At 51.9% G+C, this 12393-nt stretch overlaps 2 protein-coding genes across 2 annotated transcripts in view; both read left to right on the forward strand.

Moving 5' to 3' along the window:
• PRPF8 (pre-mRNA processing factor 8) overlaps positions 1–8947 on the forward strand; it is a 37900-nt gene extending 28953 nt beyond the window's left edge. Inside the window, exons 27-43 of the mRNA XM_032615936.1 lie at positions 193–328; positions 444–613; positions 789–918; positions 1033–1179; positions 1377–1537; positions 1842–2033; positions 2980–3217; positions 3365–3493; positions 4386–4499; positions 4584–4757; positions 5043–5236; positions 5962–6201; positions 6299–6440; positions 7730–7870; positions 8000–8139; positions 8245–8447; positions 8618–8947. Coding sequence (XP_032471827.1) covers positions 193–328; positions 444–613; positions 789–918; positions 1033–1179; positions 1377–1537; positions 1842–2033; positions 2980–3217; positions 3365–3493; positions 4386–4499; positions 4584–4757; positions 5043–5236; positions 5962–6201; positions 6299–6440; positions 7730–7870; positions 8000–8139; positions 8245–8447; positions 8618–8772 — 2806 coding nt within the window. The 3' untranslated portion in view covers positions 8773–8947. The remainder of the gene's footprint in view (positions 1–192; positions 329–443; positions 614–788; positions 919–1032; positions 1180–1376; positions 1538–1841; positions 2034–2979; positions 3218–3364; positions 3494–4385; positions 4500–4583; positions 4758–5042; positions 5237–5961; positions 6202–6298; positions 6441–7729; positions 7871–7999; positions 8140–8244; positions 8448–8617) is intronic.
• Positions 8948–9464: 517 nt separating this feature from the next.
• RILP (Rab interacting lysosomal protein) lies at positions 9465–12213 on the forward strand. The gene is made up of 7 exons (XM_032617418.1): positions 9465–9917; positions 9990–10083; positions 10162–10268; positions 10357–10602; positions 10855–11000; positions 11323–11445; positions 11990–12213. Exons 1-7 carry the CDS (start codon positions 9690–9692, stop codon positions 12051–12053), a joined length of 1008 nt encoding a protein of 335 aa, XP_032473309.1. The 5' UTR covers positions 9465–9689; the 3' UTR covers positions 12054–12213.
• The last annotated feature ends 180 nt before the right edge of the window (positions 12214–12393 follow it).

Consider the following 12393-nt stretch of genomic DNA (forward strand, 5'->3'; position numbering starts at 1 on the left):
GGAGGGCATAGCAGTCCTTTTAAGTGGTGTGACCTTTGAGTCCTGCCTGGAGGTCAGGAGTAGAGCATGCCGTATTTTTATGGGGTCAAGGAAGTAGGTTGTATGTCTGACCCTGTTTATCCTTGGCCAGGGAGGAATGCTGAACTCTTCATATGAGTATTTGTTTTAACTTTGATCTTTTTTCCTTGGCAGACGACTGACCCTAGAAGATCTAGAGGATTCATGGGATCGTGGCATTCCTCGAATCAACACCCTCTTCCAGAAGGACCGGCATACACTGGCTTATGATAAGGGTTGGCGTGTCAGAACTGACTTTAAGCAGTACCAGGTACGTGGAGGGGATAGTGGAGAGATTTTCCCTGAATTAGGAGAGTCTGTGGCCATGCTGGGAACCTGGCGCAGTGGGCACCCAGAAGCTTCACCATACCTACCTTGCCATCTAGGTTTTGAAGCAGAACCCTTTTTGGTGGACACACCAGCGGCATGATGGAAAGCTCTGGAACCTGAACAACTACCGTACAGACATGATCCAGGCCCTGGGTGGTGTGGAAGGCATTCTGGAACACACTCTCTTCAAGGGCACTTACTTCCCTACCTGGGAGGGGCTTTTCTGGTGAGGATTCTGTTCTCCCCTTACAGTGACCTCTCACAGGTCACAGCCCTCTGAGCTCATCCGTCATATGCTTTTGTGTTCTACTGTGGTGTTTCCCACACAGCCACCCCAGGAGGTCAGCAGTGTTCTGGGGGATGGCAGGACGTCACTTTACCTGGTCTCTTCTGCTTCCCAGGGAGAAGGCCAGTGGTTTTGAGGAGTCTATGAAGTGGAAGAAACTAACCAATGCTCAGCGATCAGGATTGAACCAGATTCCCAATCGTAGATTCACCCTCTGGTGGTCCCCAACCATCAACCGAGCCAACGTGAGTGTGATTGATAGACATGGGAGATGGGAAGCTAAAAACAAGAGTTTCTACTTCCTTAATTATGTCCTGAGAACCTCTCGGTCTCTAGTGTCGCTCTCTTTTTCCTGTCAGGTATACGTAGGCTTTCAGGTGCAGCTGGACCTGACAGGTATCTTCATGCACGGCAAGATCCCCACACTGAAGATCTCTCTCATCCAGATCTTCCGAGCTCACTTGTGGCAGAAGATCCACGAGAGCATCGTTATGGACTTGTGTCAGGTGGGCTAGAATTGAGGGGAGAGGATGCCACGAAAAGTCAGGTCAGCTCTCTCTTTTGGGTATGGGAAATCCACCCTCAGAGCTCCAAGGATGAGACTTCTGTTGTGGTCCCAGGTGCCACATTGTCTTAAGTTCTATAAGCCCACATTCTAAGTGGGCTTCCATAACCAGTCATAACCTTTCCACTTTGCCTCCAGGTGTTTGATCAGGAACTGGATGCACTGGAAATTGAGACAGTACAAAAGGAGACAATCCACCCCCGAAAGTCCTATAAGATGAACTCTTCCTGTGCAGATATCCTGCTCTTTGCCTCCTATAAGTGGAATGTCTCCCGGCCCTCATTGCTGGCAGACTCTAAGTAAGTGCCTTATGACCCAGCCCTAGGCATCTAAGAAGCTTAGTTTTACTATTCTAGCAGCACTACTTTAGAAATTGTCCCTGGTTGCCTTTCTTTCTAATTTGTAACAGGTTCTACCCCTGATTCTGTTAACACCCTCAGCCAGGTCTGCTAATTCTCTGGTGGGTCTTGCTGATCTGGAACAGGCAGAGGGGTTGGTTTTGAGATTTAGACGTAGTGATTGAGAGTTCTTGTGGCTCTGGGGATATTGGTTGTGCCAGTGTCTTCCTGGAAGCCTAGACTCCTGACCCCTTTCCACCCTCAGGGATGTGATGGACAGCACCACCACTCAGAAGTATTGGATTGACATCCAGTTGCGCTGGGGGGACTATGATTCCCATGACATCGAGCGCTACGCCCGGGCCAAGTTCTTGGACTACACCACAGACAACATGAGTATCTACCCTTCGCCCACAGGTGTGCTCATTGCCATCGACCTGGCCTATAACCTGCACAGGTAAGTTGAGGCTCAGAAGCATGTATTGATATTTTTCATCAGCCCCACACTTTATTGTATTTTATTTATTATTTATTTTTGGGCGCGTCGGGTCTTAGTCACAGCACACGGGCTCTTCGTTGTGGCACGCGGGCTTCTCTCTAGTTGTGGTGTGCGGGTTTTCTCTAGTTGTAGCACGCAGGTTCTAGAGTGCGTGGGCTCTGTAGTTGTGGCGTGTGGGCTCTGTAGTTTGCGGCACGCAGGCTCTCTAGTTGAGGTTCGATGATGAAGATGGCCCCATTGAGAGGCTTGGTGGTCAGGTTCCCTTCAAAGGTCTAAGGAATGAGTGAGAGCTCAGTAGTTGTGGCACACGGGCTTAAAACATGCCGTGGCATGTGGGATCTTAATTCCTGGAGCAGGGATCGAACCTGCGTCCCCTGCATTGTAAGGCGGATTCTTTACCACTGAACCACCAGGAAGGAACTCCCTTAATTTTTATTTTACATTGCAGTACAGTTGATTTACAATGTTGTGTTAGTTTCAGGTGTACAGCAAAGTGATTTAGTTATATGTATACATATATCTATTGTTTTTAGGATATTTTTCCGATATAGATTATTACAGAGTACTGAGTAGAGTTCCCTGTGCTATATACAGTAGGTCCTTGTTGATTATCTATTTTATATATAGTAGTATGTATATGCTAATCTCAACCTCCTAATTTATCCCTCCCCCCTGCCCCGTACTTTAATATACACGTGTTTTTTTAGTTTGCCCAGGTGAGGTGAGGTTGGCCGTTTCCTCCACTGGTGTCACTGACTCTTTCTTCCCTGCCTCTATGTACATGAGCAGGCACTCATTCTCAGCCTGACCAACAGCCTTTTCTTCCTCTGTAGAGTCGCAGTTTGCCTTGTTCCTGGGACTGCCAGCCTGGTCTTAACCTTTCTTGCCTCTTCCACCCTCACAGTGCCTATGGAAACTGGTTCCCTGGCAGCAAGCCCCTCATACAGCAGGCCATGGCCAAGATCATGAAGGCAAACCCTGCCTTGTATGTGTTACGTGAACGGATCCGTAAAGGGCTGCAGCTTTATTCATCTGAGCCCACTGAGCCCTATCTGTCCTCTCAGAACTATGGTGAACTCTTTTCCAACCAGATTATCTGGTTTGTGGATGACACGAATGTCTACAGAGTGACTATCCATAAGGTGAGAGTTAGATGCAGCGTGTGGGTGTGGGGCTCTGTATATGCCTGTTCGATGCAGCGTTTGGGTGGCCGGGCAAGTGCGTGCATATTGCGAGGAAGGCGGGCTGGTTGTGTCTAGACTGTGCTAACTGATGTAATCATTCCTTAGACCTTTGAAGGGAACCTGACCACCAAGCCCATCAATGGGGCCATCTTCATCTTCAACCCACGCACAGGGCAGCTGTTTCTCAAGATAATTCACACATCTGTGTGGGCTGGACAGAAGCGTTTGGGGCAGGTGAGCATGTTAAAGGGTAGAGAGGCTGTAGAACTTTGCTGCCTCTTACTCTTTGGTATGTGGGGGGTGTGTATATGAGAGAGAGAATCTCCTGTTTCTCTCTTTGTAAGATTCAGGACATCTCATTTAAACTTTTTTCCTGAATTATTTAACTTGGGAAGTGTTCTTCTATAAGAGGTCCAAGAATATTTGAGGTCCTTCATTACCTACAAGCTGGCGTCTCTGCTTCTTGAATCTCCCATCTCTAACCTATCTTGAAGAGGGCTATGAAAAATCATCTTTCTAAAGGGAACAAGCACTCTTAAAATGTCATTTTCACCAAATCTCTTCTCCTCCTCAAAGCCTTTGGTAGCCCCTTTCTTTTTGCTGAATTAACTTTTTGGTTTCCTAGATGCTTAACATCTGGTTGGCCTGTAACCTGTCCAGCCACAGTTCCTCTTCCTCTGTAGCATGTTTCCTCCGGCAGTCAGTCCAGGATCCTGGTATCCCAAACCCTGATGAGCATCTCCACCTCTGTGGCTTTGCTTATAGGTCTTTGCTTCTAGAATGAACTCTTCTCTTCTGTTAATCACTGTCTTACTCATCCCTTAAGACTTCTTTATTTGTGCAGCTTTTTATGACCTTAGCCTTAATTTCTCTTGTCCCTGACATAGCGTGTATATAATCAAATACTAGCTCGTGGCATTGTGTGAGCTTTGTCTGGCCAGCGAGGTTGAAACACCCTTTGGGGCAAGACCATTGGACGTTTTTTCTATACCTCTGAAGTACCTAACATCCAACAGCAGTGTGTGATAGAAACATAGTCTAATTATTTTAAGACTAGAATTTTTTGTTCTAGTTGACCTGGGAGGGTGGAGACTCAGTTTCCATGTTCTTCGCTCTTGCTTTTTAGTTGGCTAAGTGGAAGACAGCTGAGGAGGTGGCTGCCCTGATCCGATCTCTACCAGTGGAGGAGCAGCCCAAGCAGATCATTGTCACCAGGAAAGGCATGCTCGATCCATTGGAGGTGAGAGGTGGTGAATGAGGTAGAAGGCAAGAGGGCTGAGACCTGCTGGTTCTGTTTCTAAACTTGGACTTGATCTTGTCTCAGGTGCACTTGCTGGACTTCCCCAATATTGTGATCAAAGGATCAGAGCTCCAGCTCCCCTTCCAGGCTTGTCTCAAGGTGGAAAAGTTTGGGGATCTCATCCTTAAAGCCACTGAGCCGCAGATGGTTCTCTTTAACCTCTATGATGACTGGCTCAAGACTATCTCATCTTACACGGTATGAAGCCACCTCACGAGGAGGGAGGGTCACTCTAAGAGGAGTGGGTTTGGGGTCACAGGAAGGTTCTGTGCCTTAGGTTGTCCCACAGGCCTCTTATGGGGCCATTTTCACATCTTCAGCCTGTGCATGGGCCAGTGACTCTGCATATCAAGTTGACTCATGGTGAGGGGAGCACCGTAGGGTTTGAAATGGGTCCTTGGGTCTCCTGAAAGGATAGGCTGGAGGAGAGGGGAAGAACATCAAGTAGCCGACCTCCTCCCATGCTGCCACATCTCTCCCTAGGCTTTCTCCCGCCTCATCCTGATTCTGCGTGCCCTGCATGTGAACAACGACCGGGCGAAGGTCATCCTGAAGCCAGACAAGACTACGATCACAGAACCACACCACATCTGGCCCACTCTGACTGACGAGGAGTGGATCAAGGTGGAGGTGCAGCTCAAGGACCTTATCTTGGCTGACTATGGCAAGAAAAACAAGTGAGCAGTGGTGGGGATACAGATGAGAGATCCAAAAAGGGTAAAATGGGTGGCTCAGTATATGCCTTCTTGGTTTTTTGCAACATTTTAAGCTCAGAAGTTTCTCAAGAAATTGTCCTAGAGATGCCTATAGAGGAGAGGTAGGTAGGCAGTGTCTTCAGATGGTATATGAAGTGTTCATGTCTCAGGGCTCAGGCTGACACTTGGGCGCTATTCCTTAGCAGAGGCACTGTTGCCATTTTGAGCAGGGCGTTTCCTTACTGTCCATACATTGCAGGAAGTTCTAACATCCCAGACCCCCAGATAACACAGCTAATAACACACACACACACCTTCCTTCTCTCTCCTTCCTTGTCATTGTGGCAACCAAAAATGTTCACCCAGTAAGGGTGCAGACACATCAACTGTGATTGAGAACTTGTTCTAGGATTTCCGTTTTTGAGAGTTTTCCAGTTCCAGGGCACTTTTTGTTGAGGAGAAGTGGGAGGTATGGATGCTGAGCAGGTTTGAGCATGGTTGAAAGGTGTACAGGCACAGGGCCAGCCTGGGATGTGACAAATCTTATCCGTATTAGTGTATTTCCACCTCATACTTCAAGTGTCAGTTGAAGATTATCTGGGGTCAAAGTATGGGCTCTCCTGTCCCACCAAGTTACACCTTGCCATTGGGACGTAAGTGACCAAGGGGAAGGGATCCTTGTGGTGTGACCCATACTGTCCCCACAGTGTGAATGTGGCATCACTGACACAATCAGAAATTCGAGACATCATCCTGGGTATGGAGATCTCTGCACCATCACAGCAGCGGCAGCAGATAGCTGAGATTGAGAAGCAGACCAAGGAACAGTCACAGCTGACTGCAACCCAGACTCGTACTGTCAACAAGCATGGTGACGAAATCATCACCTCTACCACCAGCAACTATGAGACCCAGACTTTCTCATCTAAGACTGAATGGAGGGTCAGGTAGTATAAGGGGCAAGAGGGGTAGGGATGGAAAGGCCTCTGGTGCTACCTGAGGTGCTTGAGTTGAGAAATGCCAACATTCCCTACCTGTTTTCAGGGCCATCTCTGCCGCCAACCTGCACTTAAGGACCAATCACATCTATGTTTCATCTGATGACATCAAGGAGACTGGTTATACCTATATTCTTCCCAAGAACGTGCTTAAGAAGTTTATCTGCATATCTGACCTTCGGGCCCAAGTGAGTATGTTTGTTCAGCTAGGCCACAGTGTGTGCCAAACATTTTATGTGCCTAAAACTCACCTGAGATTTCCTGGAACTGGAGGTGCTGGTTTTGAAATTGATAGATGAGTAAATATACAAGGATAGCCAAAACAGGGAGGGAGGAGGGTTTCGGCCCCCACCAGATACCAAAACATTATAAAGCTATGGCAATTGAGAAATGATGTATTTTTGGCCTAGAAGTTATTGGAAGAGGATATATAGAAACAGATTCATGTGTATATAATAAATGTGTTGTATCACCTGAGGATCCCACTTCATCTGTGGGATTAAGCGTGCCTTATGATACTGAAACAGTCAGCAAAAGGAGGCTTGATCCCTGCCTCATAGCACTTAACAGAAGTCAAATACAGGTGGAGTACAAATCTGAACGTAAAATACTAAACTGTAGTAAAATATTAGAAGAAAATATTTATCGTCTTAAAGTTAGGATAACCTTCTTAAACAAGACACAAAGCCATCATCAAAATTAATAATTTGTGTGTGACAAAGGGGTACCACAGAAGACAAACTAAAAACAGGAAGAAAATATTTGCATAACTCTTAAGATATAGTGGGTTTGGATCTAGAATAGGGAATTCTCAGAGTTGATTTTTATAAAAGATAACTGTAGAAGAATGGGCAAAGGAGTATGATGGTAGTTCAGAAAAGGAACTGAAGTTGGAAAATATATGAAAAGATGGTCAACTTTACTAGTAATCAGGGAGAATCATGTTTTTATAAAACACCAACTTGTGGCCTCAGTTTGGTGAATTTGAAGATTGTTAGTATCCTGTGTTGGGTGAGTTTATAGGAACACAAGTTTTCTTACTTTGTTCATGACAATGTAAAATTTAAAGTACTGCTGAGTGCTGATTTTATAGATGTGTTCAGTTTGTGGAAATGCATGAGCTCTGTGCTTGTGTGCTCATTTGTTTATGGACACTGTACTTAAATACTTAAATAATCAACTGGGGAATGTGTGAGCAGTGCCGATTCCTGGACCCCGCTTGAGATTCTGCTGTGCTAAGTCTGAGGTGAGGTCTGTGTTTTAACGTTTTGAATAAGCACCCCTGGTAAGTCTGAGGTGAGGTCTGTGTTTAACGTTTTGAATAAGCACCCCCAGGCGTTTTTGATGCAGGACATTCTGGCCACATTTGAGAAACTCTGTCCTTGTTCTCGGAGAAGGGAATTAAACACAGGGCTGACAGCCCCAAATCTGGGCTGGTACTAAGAATCTCTTTGGCTCTTGACCCCCTTGTCTCCAGATTGCAGGGTACCTCTATGGGGTGAGCCCACCAGATAACCCCCAGGTGAAGGAGATCCGCTGCATCGTGATGGTACCACAGTGGGGCACTCACCAGACTGTGCACCTGCCTGGCCAGCTGCCCCAGCATGAGTACCTCAAGGTTAGCGGGGGTGTAGGAGAACCGGGGCTTTCTGCTCTCAAGGTGGTGGAGGGAAAGCAGGTGCTCTCACGGGTGGGATTCCTGTCTGCAGACGGGGCTCTAAATAGCTTTTCACTGCTCTGCCCATAGGAGATGGAACCCTTAGGTTGGATCCACACTCAGCCCAATGAGTCCCCCCAGCTGTCACCCCAGGATGTCACCACCCATGCCAAGATCATGGCTGACAACCCATCTTGGGATGGCGAGAAGACCATTATCATCACCTGCAGGTGGGGTTGGGCCGCCTTGGGAGGAAGTACGATGGGGCAGGCATTGCGGGCCAGGGCCCAGGAATGGTGGCCTGAGTGCTGACTCTGTCCTCATTCCTCTTCCAGCTTCACACCAGGCTCCTGCACCCTGACAGCCTACAAGCTGACCCCCAGTGGCTATGAATGGGGCCGCCAGAACACAGACAAGGGCAACAACCCCAAGGGCTACCTACCCTCGCACTACGAGAGGGTCCAGATGCTACTGTCAGACCGCTTCCTTGGCTTCTTTATGGTCCCTGCCCAGTCCTCGTGGAACTACAACTTTATGGGTATGTGAGGCAGCGTGTGGGGTGGTGGCGGGGCACACAGGATGGTGGGCTTGGGGTTAGGCCATCACCCTTAGCACTTAGGGCCGGGCTCTGGTTTGGAGATGGCCCAGGACCCAGCAGGGTGAGGCAGGTGGACCTTGTCAACACTGGCCCTTTCCTTCTACTCCAAGGTGTTCGGCATGATCCCAACATGAAGTATGAGCTACAGCTGGCAAACCCCAAAGAGTTCTACCACGAGGTGCACAGACCCTCCCACTTCCTCAACTTTGCTCTCCTGCAGGAGGGCGAGGTCTACTCTGCGGACCGAGAGGACCTCTATGCCTAGTTGTCTCCTCACCTCCTGCTTCAGACTCCCCAGAGGCTAGAGCCTTTTACCCTCACAGACAAGCTGGTGACATTCAACAGCTTGGCCCCATTTTCCTCTATTTTGTGCTTATGTTGTTGACCTCGTGGTGACTTGTAATTCTGAACAAAGTATAATAAATTTTGTATAAATAGGAGTTGTTGAGGTTTTTTTTTTTTCCCTCGAATTACAACTCGAATTCTGGGTGTAAGGGTGGCAGAGGCCAGACTTGTTCACAGCAAGCTGCTGGACTGATCCTTGAGGCCCCCTGATATTCAGGAGCTATGGGGGTAAATATTCTCTAAACTCAGAGAACTGAAGGGGACTTGGGCCTTCACACTCCTGCTGCCATGACGACATTTGCCAATTTCCCTCCAAAATACTTGGGAACACTCACCACTTTCCAACATCTCTTGGAGCAGTCTGCAGCTGTGGTGCCCAGCCTAGCCCTTTAAGCTTTGTGTCACTCTCAATCTGTCTTGGAAACAGGCACATGGCTGGACAGTCGGCTGCCTCTGGTTGAGGCCAGTGACAGCTCTCCTACCTCTGACCTCTTGCCCGGAGAGTTGGCAGCCAAGTCAGGCCCCATGACTCCAGACACAGGGGTGGAGCCTGGTGTGGGCACTGTGGGGAGGGCTTGTCGAAAGTGACCACTTACAGCCCTGAGCCTCAGCTCCTGGACACCTGGCTGGAAGTTGGCTGTCCTGCTTCCTGTGACCTTGGGGGCTTGAACAGGACAGGGAGCAGGGCACTGAGACTCTCCTTCCCCAGCCTTTTTCCCTTAATTACTACCCCGCCCTCTGCCGTCCTAAACTGCTTCCTGGGCCAGGACTGGTTGGCCTTTTCCTTCCCCAGTTGTGGGGAGGAGGGTGTAGCAGCCCTAGTCGCCTTCGGGGGACATGGAGCCCAGGAGGGTGGGGCCTGGGGCGCACTGCTGGGGGCCTCGGGTGGCCGCGGGGTCGGGGACTGCTGCGGAGCTCGTGTACCACCTAGCGGGGGCCTTGGGCACTGAGCTGAAGGAGCTGGCGCGCCGCTTCGGGCCGGAGGCGGCGGCCGGGCTCGTGCCGCTGGTGGTGCAGGCGCTGGAGCTCCTGGAAAAGGCGGCCGTGGGGCCCGCCCCGGACTCGGTGAGTCACGGCGCCCTCCCGTAGCCGCCCGCGGGCTGGTGGGGCCCGGCCCTGACGGCGCGGCCTCTCCAGCTGCAGGTATCCGCGCAGCAGGCCGAACTCGAGCTGCGGCAGCTGCGGGAGGAGAACGAGCGCCTCTGCAGAGAGTTGCGCTCTGGGCCACAGGGTGAGTGCGGGCCTACCGGGGTCGGGGAGGCTCAGGGCCTCTCCCCGCGGGCCGCCGCTGAGAACGCCCCTTCCTCAGAGGAGCGCGCTCTGCTGCGGCAGCTCAAGGAGGTGACCGACCGCCAACGGGACGAACTCCGGGCGCACAACCGCGACCTGCGGCAGCGCAGCCAGGAGACTGAGGCGGTGAGGGCAGGGCGGGGCGACGTGCGGAGGCGGGGCTTTCCCGGCCCTCCGGCGCCCCGCCCACCAGCCCCCTTTGCTCCGCCCACAGTTGCAGGAGCAGCTGCAGCGCCTCCTGCTGGTGAATGCGGAGTTGCGGCACAAGCTGGCCGCAGTACAAACCCAGCTGCGCGCCGCGCGGGACCGCGAGAGCGAATCAGAGCGGCGGCGCGAAGCGACCTTGGAGCCCGCGCCAGAGCAGGCGCACGGCCAGGCCGCGGCGCCCGGGTGCGAGCAGAGGCAGGAGCCCGAGACGGCAGCCGCGGGCACAGGAGCCCCGGGGACCCCTGAGGACCGGGTGAGTGCCGGATGAGGTCAGGGACCGGTCCGGCACTCGGGAAAGGTTTGCTGTGCTGCGTAGTTAGGGCCACCGGGAAGTTGGAAGGTGGCACGAGTGTGCGCCCCCAGCCGGCCCCCGCCCCCAGTCTCAGCCAGAGCACCGGTCTGGCATCTATTGTAGCGCCCTGGCCTCCCAAGTCTCCCTGCCAGTCACCCTCTAGCGTCCCTCTCCAACCGAGGCGCCCCCCTGACCAAGCCTGTCCTTCCGCAGGCGGATGCCCTGCCATCGCCAGGACGCCCCCCCAAGGTAGGGCAGTGCGGCTTCAGTCGAGAGGAGGTTGAACAGATCCTTCAGGAGAGGAATGAGCTCAAAGCCAATGTGTTCCTGCTGAAGGAGGAGTTGGCCTACTTCCAGCGGTGAGGGCTCAGGACAGGGGTGGGGAGGCTCGGGGGCACCACTTGCACCTGTTCCCAGGCCTCGGTTCACGCTCCTCATTCTTTGGGTCATCGATATATCCACCCTGTCGTGCGCCGGGCACTGTGCTGGGCACTGGAGGACGAGAATCGCAAAGCCCCTGCCCTCCTGGAACTTCTTCCACACGGGGTGGGCCATTGCAAAGGGTCACAGCAGCCATCAAGGAAGTATTCCTAGGAGGGGTGACATCTAAACTAAGGTCGGGACGAGACCTACTCTTGGCATCCCCATTGCTTTTTCTCTGCCCCTCCCCCTCCTCTGTAGGGAGCTGCTCACAGACCACCGGGTCCCCGGGCTTCTGCTCGAAGCCATGAAGGTGGCTATCAGGAAGCAACGAAGGAAGATCAAGGCCAAGATGTTAGGGACCCCAGAGGAAGCAGAGAGCAGGTAAGTCCCTGCCTCCATTCCCACTGAGCCTGGTCACCTTCTGAGCCTGTTGCCTCAGACTGTACCTGTCACCCCTATCTAGTCACACCTTGAGCCTGTCACCTAGCTTAGTCACTTCTAGAACCTAACCTGGCCTGGTCATCCCCTGAGCCTGCCGTCCTGAGCCCAGCACCCTTCTCTCTGGATCGCACTGCTCCCACCTGCCGTGCTCCCTGTACATCCTGCTGAAGAAACCTGCTGATTCTGCTTCTCCACAGTCAGTTTTCGGTTTCTTGTCTTGGCTGCATATCTGTTCGTTCTCAGATGGGTAAGGCTGTATCTGCAGTCTTGTCAGGGGCCTGCTGTGTGTCAGGCTAGAAAATAAAAAGCCTCAGGAGGGGGCTTCCCTGGCGGTCCAGTGGTTAAGACTCCGTGCTTCCACTGCAGGGGGCACGGGTTCGATCCCTTGTCGGGGAACTAAGATCCCGCACGCCGTGGGGCACGGCCAAAAAGAAAAAAAATCCTCTAGTTGTCCTCCGTCTCCCCTGCTCTTCCTTGTCTCTAGCTTTGGGGCCCCGAAGTCTCTTTGTCCTCCCCTGCCTGCTCCTGGGGGCTGCACAGAAGGCTGAACATAGCTGGAGTCCCGCTGTCCCTCAGGGCCTTGACAAATGACCCTCACAACTCCTCTCTCCTCTGCCTCAGTGACGATGAGGATGGCTCATGGCTCCTGCTCTCCAGGGATAAGGGAGACCACCTCCAGCCCCCACCCCCTGAGTCCAGAATACAGAGTTTGTATGTTGGGGGAAGAGGAAGGACAAATGTGGTGGGAGTGGAGGGACCCCACCTTTCCCGCTCCACTGCGGCTCACCCAGGCGCCCTGAGCTCTGAGCATGCCCGTCCCCTCCCGCTCCTCTGTTGGCCCCTTTACCTCCCCCTGCCTCATGCTGCCCTGTCGTCCTCTTGAGTCCC

The sequence above is a fragment of the Phocoena sinus genome, chromosome 20 (genome assembly GCF_008692025.1).
Source record: "Phocoena sinus isolate mPhoSin1 chromosome 20, mPhoSin1.pri, whole genome shotgun sequence".
In the NCBI taxonomy this organism is placed as follows: Eukaryota; Metazoa; Chordata; class Mammalia; order Artiodactyla; family Phocoenidae; genus Phocoena; species Phocoena sinus.

Bases quoted from the DNA above. Each gene is read 5' to 3' on its own strand.
- RILP (XM_032617418.1), top strand. From the start codon at position 9,690: ATGGAGCCCAGGAGGGTGGGGCCTGGGGCGCACTGCTGGGGGCCTCGG. The intron at 9,918-9,989 runs GTGAGTCACGGC...CGGCCTCTCCAG, and splicing joins TGGGGCCCGCCCCGGACTCG to CTGCAGGTATCCGCGCAGCA. The intron at 10,269-10,356 runs GTGAGGGCAGGG...CTCCGCCCACAG, and splicing joins GCAGCCAGGAGACTGAGGCG to TTGCAGGAGCAGCTGCAGCG.